Source organism: Geotrypetes seraphini, chromosome 7 (genome assembly GCF_902459505.1).
Source record: "Geotrypetes seraphini chromosome 7, aGeoSer1.1, whole genome shotgun sequence".
Classification (NCBI taxonomy): Eukaryota; Metazoa; Chordata; class Amphibia; order Gymnophiona; family Dermophiidae; genus Geotrypetes; species Geotrypetes seraphini.
Genome location: NC_047090.1, coordinates 100,153,867 through 100,170,533, shown reverse-complemented (window position 1 = coordinate 100,170,533; position 16,667 = coordinate 100,153,867). Strand labels below are relative to the sequence as shown.

General features: G+C 45.1%; 1 protein-coding gene across 7 annotated transcripts in view; it reads right to left on the bottom strand.

Annotated features, from left to right (window-relative positions):
• RAD51B (RAD51 paralog B) overlaps nt 1–16,667 on the bottom strand; it is a 1,288,364-nt gene that overhangs the window by 1,221,170 nt on the left and 50,527 nt on the right. For all 7 annotated transcript variants that reach the window (XM_033953094.1, XM_033953095.1, XM_033953092.1 and 4 more), the window contains one exon: nt 3,021–3,140. In XM_033953094.1, the coding sequence (XP_033808985.1) occupies nt 3,021–3,140 (120 nt within the window). The remainder of the gene's footprint in view (nt 1–3,020; nt 3,141–16,667) is intronic.

The following is a 16,667-nucleotide window of genomic DNA, read 5'->3' as shown; positions in this document are numbered from 1 at the left end:
CTCAGGACTCGTGTTCAAACCTAATTCTTCCTCTTCCCAATATGCTACTCAAACTACAAACTTGCATATTTCTTGGATCCACTGCTTTCTCTAAAGGCATTTCCTTTTTATTTTCTATTGCTGTTGCCATATATTTTCTTAAATATCCCATGAATTTCTTTAAATCTCTTCCTCAAAAGTCCACTTTCAGTTTTTCATATTGTACTCGAGTTTCACATACTCAATTACAAAAATGTAAGAGAATAGACTAGAAGTCCATCCAGTCTGCCCAAGTCACACTCACTAGCAATTCATGATTAAATTGTCTTTCTTTGACATTTCTAGGACATAATCAGAAATCCATTCAGCACTGTTCATAGGTTCCAACTACAGGAGTTGCCATCAAAGGCCACTCCAGCCTATCTTAACCATCTTGTCATTTGCGGGAAACAAATCATAAAAGCCTGCCTGGCATGATCCTCACATTCCAAATTATTGGAGTTTCTGTAGAAGCCCTTTCCAGCCCATCCTAAACTAAATTGCTATACATAGGACACAGACCATCCAAGTCTGCCAGTACCAGCCTCAATTCTTCACAACTGGAGTTGCAATCTAAGCACCATTCAACAGAAATCTACAAAATCCTGAGTGATATAGATGCAATCATTTAAGTTTTGGTTTTTATATTATTCGAACATAAGAATTGCCGCTGCTGGGTCAGACCAGTGGTCCATCATGCCCAGCAGCCCTAACTGAGACCAGCCCTACCTGTCTACGCTCCGATTCAGCAGGAACTTGTCTAACTTTGTCTTGAATCCCTAGAGAGTGTTTTCCTCTATAACAGCCTCCGGAAGTGGCGTTCCAGTTTTCCACCACTCTCTGGGTGAATAAGAACTTCCTTACGTTTGTATGGAATCGATCCCCTTTTAACTTTAGAGAGTGCCCTCTCGTTCTTCCTACCTTGGAGAGGGTGAAAAACCTGTCTTTATCTACTAAGTCTATTCCCTTCAGTATCTTGAATGTTTCTATCATGTCCCCTCTCAGTCTCCTCTTTTCAAGGGAGAAGAGGCCCAGTTTCCCTAATCTCTCACTGTACGGCAACTCCTGCAGCCCCTTTACCATTTTAGTCGCTGTTCTCTGGACCCTTTCGAGTAGTACTGTGTCCACCTTCATGTATGGCAACCAGTGCTGGACTCAGTAGTTCAGGTAAGGCCATACCATGGCCCACTACAGCGGCATAATAACCCTCTCCGATCTGTTCGTGATCCCCTTCTTAATCATTCCCAGCATTCTGTTCGCCCTTTTCACCACCACCGCACATTGCGCGGACGGCTTCATTGACTTGTCGACCAGTACTCTGTCTGCCTCGATCACCTGCACTGGAAGCTTGTTCCAATGATCAACCACTCTCTCTGTGAAGAAATACTTTCTGGTGTCACCATGAAATTTTCCACCCCTGAGTTTGAGCGGGTGCCCTCTTGTGGCCGAGGGTCCCTTGAGAAAGAAAATATCATCTTCCACTTCGACACGTCCCGTGAGGTACTTAAATGTTTCGATCATGTCTCCCCTCTCCCTACGTTCCTCGAGAGTGTAGAGCTGCAATTTGTTCAGTCTCTCTTCATACGAGAGACCCTTGAGCCCCGAGATCATCCTGGTGGCTATCCGCTGAACCGATTCAATTCTGCGCACATCTTTACTGTAATGTGGCCTCCAGAATTGCACACAGTACTCCAGATGAGGTCTCACCATGGCCCTGTACAACGGCATTATGACTTCAGGCTTTCTGCTGACGAAACTTCTATTGATACAACCCAATATCTGCCTTGCCTTAGATGAAGCCTTCTCCACTTGATTGGCAGTTTTCATGTCTGCACTGATGATTACTCCTAAGTCATGTACTATTTTTGTCACCTTCTTTACATCCTCCAAAACTGAGCACAATACTCCAAGTGGGGCCTCACCACAGACCCAGTGCTGCATGAGGCCTTGTTGCAAGGCGTTTAACAGCATTGAGGGCTTTATCCTATCTCAACAAGGCATTGAATGCTTGAGTATTTGGAGTGCCATTAGAAGATGACTACACCAAAGTGTATGTATTTAGTTATTAGCAAAGTATGTCAAATTTCTGTCATTTGCCGCAATAAAGTGAAGGTATTGAAGGTTCATTTAATAAAATACTGTTAGAATTTTTGAATAAAATGTCTTTTTAGCAATGTTACATTGCTGAGTGTGAAAATATAAAAGTTATAGCTATAATACCACGAGCCATGCGAAGGTGCCATCCTATGTTTTTTTCATACAATGCTCATCATGCTATTTCACACCATGTTTGTCATGTTATGTTTTATCGTGCTTTACTATGAATGTAAACTTGCAACCTGTTCTGAGCTCTCCTGGGAGGACGGGATTTAAAACCAAATAAATAAATTTGGTCCATTAAGCAAAAATAGCAGCAAATATTTTAAAAATTGAGTTTTATGTAATCAGTGACTGAGCAACTAGGATGGACTTTATAAAAATTTTTAAATTATTTTATTTAAAATTTTTCTATACCGTTTTAAAAAAAACTAATTGGTTCACATCAAATAAAAACAAATACAATATTTACGACATACTAAAATCATGAGATCCTCATAGATGAATATTCTCTTCTGTTCAAGTAACAACTGATAGGTCAGAGAAATGCAGTGACAAACAATTGGGGTTTTAGCGGTTTCTTAAATTGTAGTCGATCAAGAATAATCAAATTCATGGGAAAAACTTCAATTCGCACAGTTTTTCCAACTTTAGGCTTTTCTGGACAACCTTAATTTGCATTTTACAAAGGAAACTCCACAAAGCATTTCCCTTTGAAAATGAGCTTGCACGCAAATAAGCACCAAAGCAGTATCAGAACTGCCATCCTAATTAACATATAGCTTGTAATTACAGACTGATGTACTATAGAATGTGCAAATGTATAACCACATATACAATCCAAGCTATGCAAATAATTAATATACTTATTTCACCACATAGAAATTTCTAGCTGACCACAGCACCTTTTCAGTACATCTTCACAAGTCAGTTCACGATATAGATGAATTCTGCTTGTCATGGAAAGTATTTTTTCTTCTGTATCAAAATATTCTGGAAAGCGATGTGTAGCCATCTCAACAAGTCTGCAGAAATATAAAGTAGAACACAACACATTTCATCAAGGATGCAAACTGCCTGTGCGACCTTTCCACCATGGCACCCACTTCCTCCAAGTTAAATGTGAAAACTGTCATTTCAACAAACTAAAACTAAAGAAACATACGTCATGATTACCAAAAAATACATATACCGTATTTTCGCGGATATAACGCGCACCATTGTAAAACGCGCACAGGGGTATAGCGCGCAGAAATCACGATGATATGTACAAAAACTTTTCTATACCGCGCTCAGGCATATAACGCGCATGCTGCCCGACTCTCCTCTGGCCACCCCGACTCTCCTTTCGCTCTCCCCGACTCTCCTCTGGCCACCCCGACTCTCCTTTCGCCCTCCCCGACTCTCATCTGGTTGCCCCGACTCACCCTGACTTTCGGTGCACTGCCCCGACTCTCCTCTGGTTGCCCCGACTCACCGTTCACCCGCCCTGACTTTCGGTGCACTGCCCCGCCTCTCCGTGCCTGTCCCCCTTGAAGTCCTGTCCCCCCTTGAAGGTCTGCCTGTCCCCCTTGAAGATCTGCCTGTCCCCCCTTGAAGTCCTGTCCCCATCCTGAAAGCCTGATGCCCCCCCTCGACGTCCGATTCTTCTCCCCCCTCGGCAGGACCACTCGCACCCCCACCCCGAAGGACCGCCGACTCCCCGACAATATTGGGCCAGGAGGGAGCCCATATCCTCCTGGCCACGGCGACCCCCTAACCCCACCCCGCACTACATTACGGGCAGGAGGGATCCCAGGCCCTCCTGCCCTCGACGCAAACCCCCTCCCCCCAACGACCGCCCCCCCCCAAGAACCTCCGCCCGTCCCCCAGCCGACCCGCGACCCCCCTGGCCGACCCCCACGACACCCCCACCCGCCTTCCCCGTACTTTGTGTAGTTGGGCCAGAAGGGAGCCCAAACCCTCCTGGCCACGGCGACCCCCTAACCCCACCCCGCACTACATTACGGGCAGGAGGGATCCCAGGCCCTCCTGCCCTCGACGCAAACCCCCCTCCCTCCAACGACCGCCCCCCCCCAAGAACCTCCGACCGACCCGCGACCCCCCTGGCCGACCCCCCCACCCCCCTTCCCCGTACCTTTGGAAGTTGGCCGGACAGACGGGAGCCAAACCCGCCTGTCCGGCAGGCAGCCAACGAAGGAATGAGGCCGGATTGGCCCATCCGTCCTAAAGCTCCGCCTACTGGTGGGGCCTAAGGCGCGTGGGCCAATCAGAATAGGCCCTGGAGCCTTAGGTCCCACCTGGGGGCGCGGCCTGAGGCACATGGGCCAAACCCGACCATGTGTCTCAGGCCGCGCCCCCAGGTGGGACCTAAGGCTCCAGGGCCTATTCTGATTGGCCCACGCGCCTTAGGCCCCACCAGTAGGCGGAGCTTTAGGACGGATGGGCCAATCCGGCCTCATTCCTTCGTTGGCTGCCTGCCGGACAGGCGGGTTTGGCTCCCGTCTGTCCGGCCAACTTCCAAAGGTACGGGGAAGGGGGGTGGGGGGGTCGGCCAGGGGGGTCGCGGGTCGGTCGGAGGTTCTTGGGGGGGGGCGGTCGTTGGAGGGAGGGGGGTTTGCGTCGAGGGCAGGAGGGCCTGGGATCCCTCCTGCCCGTAATGTAGTGCGGGGTGGGGTTAGGGGGTCGCCGTGGCCAGGAGGGTTTGGGCTCCCTTCTGGCCCAACTACACAAAGTACGGGGAAGGCGGGTGGGGGTGTCGTGGGGGTCGGCCAGGGGGGTCGCGGGTCGGCTGGGGGACGGGCGGAGGTTCTTGGGGGGGGGCGGTCGTTGGGGGGAGGGGGTTTGCGTCGAGGGCAGGAGGGCCTGGGATCCCTCCTGCCCGTAATGTAGTGCGGGGTGGGGTTAGGGGGTCGCCGTGGCCAGGAGGGTTTGGGCTCCCTCCTGGCCCGATATTGTTGGGGAGTCGGCGGTCCTTCGGGGTGAGGGTGCGAGTGGTCCTGCCGGGGGGGGGATGTATCGGACGTCGGGGAGTCGGCCGGGCAAGAGGGCTTGGGCTCCCTCTTGCTCCGATCGTGGATGCGGGTGCGGGTGGGAGCGCGTGCGAGCGGTCGTTCGGAGTGGGGGTGCGAGCGGTCCTGCTGGGGGGGTGAATCGGGCGTCGGGCGGGGTGGGAACTATGTTTAAAAACTTTTGTATACCGCGCTCAGGCATATAACGCGCGAGGGGTATGCGCGGTACGTAAAATCACGTATAACGCGCGCGTTATATCCGCGAAAATACGGTACCTGTTGTATGCTGGTGATTGAAAATTAAAACCATCAGATTAACTTATCATTAGAATACTTAATCTTTATTTTTTTTATGACCTACTGCTTTTTTCCTCCACCAATCAATCATTTACCCCTTAATGTCCTCTTTCTCTGAAACCATTGTAATTCTACCCCTTCTTCTCGTCTCTGTGTTTGTCTTCAGAGTTTATCCTTGTTAGTATAATTATGATTTCTTTGTTTCCCCTTAATTTTAATATGTAACTCGTTTTGAAATATTTTTATAAGCATTTGTATCAAATTTTAAATAAACTTGATATACAAACCTTGAAGAACACAAAATAAAAGCTCTGTGAATTTCAGAATATTTATAATGATATATCAAAAATTACAAAGATTAGGGGACACTCAATGAAGTTACATGGAAGCACTTTAAAAACCAATACAATAAAATATTTTTTCACTCAAAGAATAGTAAAGCTCTGGAACTCATTGTCAGAGGATGTGGTAACAGCAGTTAGCAAGCTGGGTTTAAAAAAGTTTGGACAAGCTCCTAGAGGAGAAGTCCATAGTCTGCTATTGAAACAAATATGGTGGAAGTCATTGCTTGCCATGGGATCAGTAGCATTGAATGTTGCTACTATTTGGGTTTCTGCCAGGTACTTGTGACTTGGATTGGCCAATGTGGAGACAGGATGTTGGGCTAGATAGACCACCAGTCTGATCCAGTATGGCTATTCTTATGTTTTAATGATTTATTACTCTTTAACTTGTCGACTTAATTTAATAAGTCTTCCAGGTTCACCAAAATTGTTTCAGTTCTTCCATATCATTACCCTTGAAACCAATTCTGGCATAGATAGATTCTCTTATATCCTCTTTATTGAAGACCGAAGCAATGAACGCATTTATTTTCTCCACTGTGGCTATGTCCTTTACTCATCACAGGCTTTCTACATCTGATAGAAACATAGAAACATGATGGCAGATAAAGGCCAAATGGCCCATCTAGTCTGCCCATCCACAGTAACCATTATCTCTTTCTCTCTCTGAGAGATCCCACGTGCCTATCCCAGGCCGAATTCAGACACAGTCTCTGTTTCCACAACCTCTTCCAGGAGACTGTTCCACTCATTTACCACCCTTTTCGTAAAGAAGTATTTCATCAGATTACTCTGGAGCCTATTACCTCTTAACTTCATCCTATGCCCTCTCATTGCACAGTTTCCTTTCAAATGAAAGAGACTCGACTCATGCACATTTATATTATGTAGGTATTTCAACGACTCTATCATATCTCCCCTTTCCCACCTTTCCACCAAAGTATACAGACTGAGATCTTTAAGTCTGTCTCCATACGCCTTATCACAAAGACCACACATCATTTTAGTAGCCTTCCTCTGGACCGACTCCATCCTTTTTATAGCTTTTTGAAGGTGCAGCCTCCAGAATTGTACACAATATTCTAAATGAGGTCTCACCAGAGTCTTATACAGAGGCATCAATACCTCCTTTTTCCTACTGGTCATACCTCTCCCTTTGCAATCTAGCATCCTTCTGGCTTTCGCTGTCACCTTTTCAACCTGTTTGGCCACCTTAAGATAATCACATACAATCACACCCAAGTCCCGCTCTTCTGTCGTGCACATAAGTTCTTCACCCCCTAAACCAGAGGTGTCCAACCTGTGGCCTGAGGGCCGCATGCAGCCCCGTGAAGTATTTTGTGCGGCCCTGGTCGAGTGCGATGCAGTGTTTTCCTCTGCTGCCCCCAGGTGTTTACCGTTTTGCCGGCTCCGTACTCTGTCTTGCTGCAGCGTTTGGGCATTTGTGTAGCCCCAGAAACATTTTTCTCGGCCAATGCGGCCCAGGGAAGCCAAAAGGTTGGACACCCCTGCCCTAAACTGTACCGTTCCCTTTAGTTTTTGCAGCCCAAATGCATGACTTTGCATTTCTTAGCATTAAATTTTAGCAGGTGAAATCAAAAAGTCTCCCCCCAAAAATGCCCCTTCTGAAGGGACACCATCTTGTAGTGGTGGAGGGGCTTGTGTCTTTCAATGACTTGGAGGGCTATGCTGTAGGGTCACTCACATCAGACAGGCCTCCAAGAAACCAGATGAAGAGTATTCCAAACTTGCAAGAGTCAAGATATAGTGACTTGAAGATGAGAGCAGGAGGATGGCTGCTCTCTCCAATGGCACAAACTGCGATGGGGAAGAGAAGGCGAAAGACTCGAACATACCCTCCAGTTCAAGCTTCCACTCCCTGAGGCAGTCAACATTAGAAGATTGCAGCCTCAGATAGCTAGGCACATTGACTGGAATTCTGAATTGCTCCATGGACTTTGCGAAACTTAGCTTGGAAAGGGTATCATTAAGCCCTGAGATTCATCTGCCACCCCCATCGACTATCTCAGAAATTGATGACATTTTTTCGGGGGATATTTTGGGACCGCTAATGAAGATATGCAAAGTTTGGGAGCATGGTCTAAACTAGGACCAGAGTTGGGGGGGCCCCTTTATTTGGGCCACGTTTTTGTATCAGCATAAGATGTTGAGTGGGGACCCTCCTTGAAACTGGACCAGTTGACATGGAATTGCTCATTCCTCATGCTGGCCAATGCCCAGTGTTTAATTCCTCAGCACTTCCTCTGTCTCCACTTAGCTCCTGAGGGGTAGACACATTAATCATTTTTCATTGGAATTTTAACCTAAGAAATGTAACAATTAAATAAATATATCAAAAGGAAATTTTACAGTACAAATAATGCATACATATTAACCACAAATGCATAAAGGACTAACAAGCATCCATGTAATCTACTCTAATATAAATATGACATCATATAAAACCAATTTCTATGGAGGCCAGAATCTTAAGGTACTAGTTTTTTAGCCCGTTACATTAACGGGTGCTAGAATAGATGTGTAGACTTAGGCATTTTATTCTTTTTTTTCTCTTTCTTTCTTTCTCCCTGGCCCCCTGTATGTCTTTCTTTCCCCCTGGCCACTGTATGTCTGTCTTTCTTTCTTTCTGTCTTGCCCCCCTGTCGAGCAGCACCACTTCCCTGCTCCCCCTGTCCAGCAGTAGCCCTCCTCCACCTCTCCAGCAGCACCTCTTCCCTGCTCCCCTTGTCCAGCAGTAGCCCTTCACCCTTCCTTTTATCTCCCCCTGTCCAGCAGCACCCCTTCCCTGCTCCCCTTGTCCAGCAGCACCCCTTCCCTGCTCCCCCTGTCCAGCAGTAGCCTTTCTCCTTTACTTTTACCTCCACCCCTTCCCTGTTCCCCCTGTCCAAGATTGCTACCTGTCCCCAACTAATCTTACCCCTCCCCCTAAAGCAAAGCAAGATCGTTCCCTGTCCCCAACAAATCACACCCCTCCCCCCAGAAGAAAGCAAGATTGCTCCCTGGGCCCCTTCCCCAGCACACCCCCTTTACGTAAACCAATGCAAGATAATTCACAGCTTCCCCAGCACACACCCTTCCCCTAAAACAAAGCAAAATAGCTCCCTTCCCCAAGCATGCTTATCTGAGATGTGTCCCTTGTTTTCGGAGGCAGCTGGGGCAGGGCCCACTGCAGGCTCCTTTTTCCAGCTGGGGAATCCGCCGCATGAAAACCTCCACCACTGCATGCTCTTTATGTCAGTGCACCAAACTGCCACAGGCTCCTTTCAAAGCAGGGGAAACTGGCACAAACAAAACAGAACCGTCGCTGTGGAAATCAATACAACCATCGCTGGGGAAACCGCTACACGGAAAACTGACACAGGCTCTTTCTAATGTGCATGCGGGGGCACGGCACCCCAGATCACGGACCCACCAATTTTGAAGTGCACATGCGCGCTACAGGTTTTATTATAGCGGATAACAGCACAAATTAATCTAAGCTAATTACCCAGCTGAAATGTATTTAAAAGTCAGGTCTAAGAAGAGACATTTGTTATTGGCGCCCATATTTTATTAGTTTTATAGCTCTTATTAGTGAAGGAATTAGCTTTACATTCATAATTATGAATCATCAGGACCGTAGCCCACCAAAAAAAGGTATTTAATAGTTGGGCAGATTTCCAGTGTGATAGAATCATTTGTAAAGTAATAACTATTAGAGCGTCAAATAGCTTAGAATGCTATTTATCTAGAGTATCAGGTAAAGCAAGAGACTGAAAGAGAATAGCATCAAAAGATAGTTGAGAGGAAATAGGAAGTATGGTACATACGGTATTCCAGACAGATCTCCAAAATGGTTGAACAATTGGGCAATCATAAATCATACGTTTAAGGTCACCTCAAGTTGCCATTGCAATGCCAACATACATTAGAATCCGTTAGATGAGCCCTTTGCAGTCTGCTAGGAGTCCAATACATTTTATTGAAAAAAAATATATAATGACTGCATTAAACTAGTAGATAGCATAGGACGCTGTGTATATTTGAAAAAAATCTATCCATTGGTCATCAGATCCCGACCAGGAAGATTCAGAGGTCCAAATTCATTTAGTACACGTAGTAGAAGTTAAAGATGATATAAAAAAATTTATAATAGAGTTAGGTCGTATGGCCATGAGTAATTCCTAATTAACAGAATTCCATACATTTGGATATTAATGGGGTATTAGGATTTAAAGGCCATTTTAATTTCTTTAAGCAGTGCTGCATTTGAAACCATCTATAGAATTCCATAGAAGGAAGATCAAATTTTGTTTGCAGTTGTTGGAAAGTAGCCAAAGATTTGTTGTCCATAATTTGATTAATATACCAAATGTCCTTACTCATTCATATAGACCAACAAATTGACTTACCACCAATCTTAATACTAGGATTATGCCAAAGAGGTGCAGAGAGAGAAGATTTACTACTAGAGAGTACAGTAGAAACCTTTTCCATTACTTGAATGGCATAATTAGTAAATATAATAGTATCATGTGATATTAAATGTTTAATGTTATCTTGGAAGGGGATACATTTCAGCGGGACTGGAAAAGCTAAAAAAGATTCAATGGAAAACCACGAATGTGAAACTGAGATCTGAGGAATGTCAACTGACCATAAAGTACCATATCTCAGAAACGTAGCAAGATGATTTTATAAAAATCTGGAAACCCCAATCCCCCTTCCTTTTTTGGTAATTTTAATGTAGAAAGAGCAATACAAGGAGATTTGTTACGCCAAATAAACTTAGAGAGGAGAGTTTCCAGATCTTTATAAAAAGAGCGATTAGCAAGCTTAGGGAGCATACCCAAAACATAACTGATAATAGGAGTAATAGCCATTTTTATTGTTTCTATTTTTCCCCACCAAGATAAATGATATGGGGACCATCTAGAAGTCAAAGTAGAAACCTTGGATTGCAGCGATTTCAAATTTAGGGACATGAGAGTATCTCTATGCTTATGAAATAAAATGCCCAGATATTTTAATTGATCAGGAGACCATTTTAAGTCAATAGGGCCTACATCAGATTGAAATGTGTTATCATTTAATGGCATTGCTTCTGACTTACTCCAATTAATGTGATAGCCAGAAAATACAGAAAATTTAGAGACCAGCTGAAATAATGCTGGAAAAGAAGTAATAGGTTCAGTGGGAAAAAATAAGTAAGTCATCAACATAAGCCACGGTTTTAAAGTGATATTCTCCACAAATGATTCCTTTAATAAGTGATGAATTTTTGATAGTAATAAGTAGTGGTTCAAGTGCAATATTAAAAAGAAGAGGAGACAAAGGGCATCCCTGCCTAGCACCTCTGAATAACTCCACTTCTTTAGAGAGAGTATCATTGATTTTAAACCTAGAAATAGGAGATGTATATAAAACCTTAATCCATTGTACAAATTCACTTCCACATACAAACCATAATAGAGTGTCATATAAATGAAGCCACTCTACCATATCAAAAGCTTTTTCAGCATCAAGAGAGATGGCAATGGTAGAATTTTTATCAGAATAAGCTAAATCGATTAAATCTTGAAAGGTGCGGGCATTATCACTGATATAGCTGCCTTTCATGAAACCAACCTGATCAGGATGTATAATGGTAGGCAAGAGTGTTTCAAGCCTGGATGTCAAAACTTTAGCAATATTGTCAATTTGTCAATATTCTGGCTATGCACTGTTCTATATAACATGATGCCTAAATGCAATGGCACATAGTTTGAAGGTGGTTGCTCCTATGGGCAGTCTGGGAGGGGCAAGCAAAATTGGAGTGAGGTCAAATGTAAGAACCAAAGAGTCCAAGGAGTGTAGATATTTGACTTCGGTTGGGGGAGTGTATGGCGCAGTGGTTAGAGCTACAGCCTAAGCACCCTGAGGCTGTGGGTTCATATTCCATGCTGCTCCCTGTGACCCTAGGCAAGTCACTTATTTATTTTATTTATTTATTCAATTTTCTATACTGTTCTGAAAGGGAATCTCAGAACGGTTTACATGTATTTATTCAGGTACTCACAAACTATCTAATGTACCTGGGGTAATGGGGGGATTAAGTGACTTGTCTAGGGTCATAAGGAGCAGCGTGGGTTTGAACTCACAACCTCAAAGTGCTGAGACTGTAGCTTTAACCATTGCGCCACACTTTCCCCATTGCCCCAAGTACATTAGATAGCGTTAGCTCACCAGGATATACAGGGAAAATGCTTGAGTACCTGAATGTAAAACCACTTAGACTATAAGTGGTATATAATATAAATACTTAAATAAATAAATAAAATCACACAAAATAAAAGACAGTCCAAACTTCTTTAGATCAGTAAAATAGCACAAGGAATAAGACTCAACATGGCCATGTTCTGGATAGTCTGCCTGTGTCAGGAGTCAAACATTCCAATTATCTGTAATGATGTGTATCCTCGCGCATGTTTCAAAGCTTAAACACCAGTTATGCTGATAACGACAAAGAAAAGGTATACACTCTCTCTTCAGGAGAACAACCAACAATTGCAAGTGTGTCGATATTGGGGTAAAAACTGTTTGACTCATGATGCAGGTATACCTGCCAAAACACAGTTGAGACTGTTTGTATCAGATGTTTAAAGTTCACTTGTAGGACTGTCAATAAAGATACAATACTTATAAAAATACAACAAACATGAATGTTGAAATCCACCCTATGATGTGATAGTTCTTTCAGGCAACATCACCTTTCAGTCATTTGCCATTGCTCTGATGAAGGAAGTTTGGCCCCTAAATACAGTCAAACCTCGGTTTGCGAGTAACCCGGTTTGCGAGTGTTTTGCAAGACGAGCAAAACATTCTCGCAAATCTTGTCTCGCAAAACGAGTGTTGACTCGATTTGCGAGCTCCTCCCGCCCCCCCCCCTGCTCGCAAAGGCCCCCCCCCGCTCGAACCGGCACACCCTCCCCCATGTGAACCGGCACCCCCCCAAACAACTTGAAACTTACCCCCCCGTCTGACACCGGCACGCAGCCCACAGGATGTGCCAGTGCCGCTTGAAGAACTTCCTGCCTCTGCCGGGCCTTGAGCATACATCTGCGCATGCTTAAGACCTTCTAATTCTCCCGGTAGAGGAAGTTCTTCAAGCGGCACCGTCACATCCTGTGGGCTGCGTGCCTGTGTCAGACGGGAGGGGTAAGTTTCAAGTTGTTTGGGGGGATGCCGGTTCACGAGGGGGGGGGCTTTGCGAGTGGGGGGAGCAGCGCCGCTGGCCTCGGGGTGGGAACGTATCAAGCGAGTTTCTATGGGGAAACTCACTTTGATATACGAGTATTTTGGTTTACGAACATGCTTCTGGAATGAATTATGCTCGTTAACCAAGGTTCCACTGTATTCTAAACATATTAAGTAATGATATGCAAACCTTGAAGAACACAAAATAAAAGCCCTGTAAATTTCAGACTATTTATAATGGTATATCACAATCTACTTGTTAGAACAAAATCTTGTACAAAAATTAAAAAAAAATTGTACTATAATTATGGCAAATGTAACCTGTTAACTGCATATTATGTATGTTAACCTATAACCCATCCTGAGCTCCTTGGGGACAACAGGATAGAAAATGAATTAAATAAATAAATACTTAAGCACTGAAACAGCAGCTAGAAAGAACAGACAGCTTCAACAGCACTATCCATAATCAAACCTTTTAGAACAGTGACATCTTGTGGAAGCTTGGGCACACCACTGCTTAAAACCTGGGATAATGTAAATGCTTGATAACATCTCGAGGTAGTACATATGTATTTTTCAGATTCTACTCACTCCAGTGTAGAAATACACCGTTTATACCCCAGTAAGTTTGATACTAAAGCGAAAGGAAAGCCTCAGATCAACGGAGAGGTGTACCCATACTCTTCCACCCTGACATCACAGGGAAAAACTTTTGCAAAAGTTAAATACTGGCAGGTGGGAGCCCAAAAAATAGCCAAGAAAAGAATAGTGAAAACACACTGGTATTAACCACTGGCCGTCGATCATTTCATGGAATAAACTACTGTTTCAGGGCTAACACTGCAGGCTATCGATTCGCAGTTCCTTTCTGCTGCTTTTATTTCCCTCTAGTCCTCCTTTTTGTCATTTTGTTTTTCAGATCCTACTCATTTTAGATACTTTTCTTCAAGATAAACCTACTTTGCAAACTAATGTACCTTTTTTTCTGTTATGCTATTGTTTTATTTCTACATATTATCTTGAAGAGTGGACTAACATGGTCACCGTACCACTTCATTTTATAAGAGTGAAATGTATAAAATAAAAAATGTCTAAAAAACACGGTAATACACTGTCAAATGTTCTGAGATAGTATTTATCTTTAGAATAAAAAGGGAATTTTAAAAACCATATACATCAGGTCAAAAGTCCTAAGCTTCCCCCAACCCAAAAAAAATGAAAGAAATATTTCCTAAGCACATTCAGCCCCCAATTTACAGAAACCTACAAAACTAAGGGCTCCTTTTATCAAGCCGTGCTAGCGGTTTAACGTGCGTAATAGCGCGCGTTAAACCACCGGCCGCGCTAGCCGCTACCGCCTCTTCTTGATCAGGTGATAGTTTTGGGCCAGCGCGTGGGTTAGCGCGTGATGAAACGTCGCGCGCGTTAACCCCGCTAGCGTGGCTTGATAAAAGGAGCCCTAAGTTTTTTTCTTTTTCTCCTGTAGTAGAAAAGGTGAAGGATAAGCCTGAATAATACTTGGGTGCATAAGGAAAGGAATGGCCAGCAGGAGAAAGCAGGTGATAATGCTTCTGTGTAAGTCTCTGCTGAGATTTTATTTAGTGTACTGTGTACAGCTCTGGAGACTTTGGGGCTCATAATTTAAAAAAACCCAACAAAAAACATCCAAAAAGTGACCTAAATTGGTACTTGGACGATCAAAAAGACAGATCGTCCAAGTACCAATAATCAAAGCTGGTTTTAGATGTATCTAAAACCAGCTTAGGCCTTTCCCCTGCTTCTGAATGCCTAGAGCGAAAAGAGCCATTTTTGGAGGGGAAAGGGCGGGAGGTGGGCCAACCTAGACTTATAATGAAAAACAGAACTAAATACTGCAAATACCTAGCAGTGCACGGTAGTATTAGTAGTCCAGAAAGTTGAAAGGACTATGGCCTCAGAATCGGAGCCCACGCATAACAGTCACAGACTGGAAGTGATCTGCGCGGTGTATTTGCTCCTGCTCCAATCATCGGCCCACACACCTGCAATTTTTTAAAGATTTTTTTCAAGCATTTAAAAGAAATTACCACCCCTATGGGGTTGTATGTAGATAAGTGCAAGCCAGGATATATATATAAAAGACCAAAAAGCAACTTAGCTTTATAATTAATTGTACAGAGAAGAACCGTCACTAGTGTTCATATGCCGACGCGGCCAGCGTTTCGCGGAACTTTACTGATTTAAGTCGTCCGCTGCGTCAGGGCCACCAGGACATTCAGAAAAATCAAGGCTTCACTGTAAAAATAAAAACAAAATAACCAAAGTCAAAAGAATTTACCGCGAAACGCTGGCCGCGTCGGCATATGAACACTAGTGACGGTTCTTCTCTGTACAATTAATTATAAAGCTAAGTTGCTTTTTGGTCTTTTATATATATATCCTGGCTTGCACTTATCTACATACAACCCCATAGGGGTGGTAATTTCTTTTAAATGCTTGAAAAAAATCTTTAAAAAATTGCAGGTGTGTGGGCCGATGATTGGAGCAGGAGCAAATACACCGCGCAGATCACTTCCAGTCTGTGACTGTTATGCGTGGGCTCCGATTCTGAGGCCATAGTCCTTTCAACTTTCTGGACTACTAATACTACCGTGCACTGCTAGGTATTTGCAGTATTTAGTTCTGTTTTTCATTATATATTTATATACTGCTGGGTGATTAGTTTTAGGTTATATACCCCAACCTAGACTTAGTCATAGAGCAAGTATAACCAAAAGTTTAACGAGGTTGCCCAGTCGGAACTTATACATTTTGACTTAGACCAAGTCAAAACAAGTATAAGTTCTGAATAGGGGCCGCGATCAGCTCAGCAGCCCTGACAACCTGCCCACCTCCTGCTGTCCATCCCCTACGAACTGCGGCAAATACCGGCGGGAGAGATGCCCAATCTCTCCTGCTGAAGACGGCACCTCCGACACCCCCAACCCCCCTCAAATACGGGGAAGGATGCCAGGCCCTCCTGCCCACAGCGCACCCCCTTGAATACAGGCAGGAGGGTTCCCATGCCCTCTTGCACACGGCGCTCCCCGACACCCCCACCCCCCTCGAATATGGGCAAGAGGGATCCCAGGCCTTCCTGCCAATGGCGAACCCCCCCCCGACAACCCCCCTCTAATACAGGCAGGAGGAATCCCAGGCCCTCCTACCCACGGCGCACCCTCCCAATTCTGGTGGGCCCAGGCGCCTAAGGCCCCTCCTATGGGCGGGGCCTTAGGCGCCTGGGCCAATCAGACCCTAGGCCCGCCATTCCGAGGATGACGGGCCTGCTGGCTGGACAGACTTGGGACAACATTCAAGTAAGTTAAGGGGGTGTTTGGGGTTAGGGGGGCCAGGTAGTGGGGGGCGTTCGGGGGGGGGGTCACCGTGGGCACAAGGGCCTGGGATCCATCCTGCCCGTATTCGAGGGGGGGTTTCGGGGGTGCGCCATGGCCAGGAGGGCCTGGGATCCCTCCTGCCTGTATTCGAGGGTGGGGTGGGGGTGTCGAGGTATGCCATTGGCAGGAGGACCTGGGATCCCTCCTGACCGCATTTACATGGGGGGCATTTTGTGGGTGCTGTCTTCGGCAGGAGGGCTTGGGATCCCTCCTGCCGGTTCAAGGTTTTGCCGGGGGTGGGAGGATTG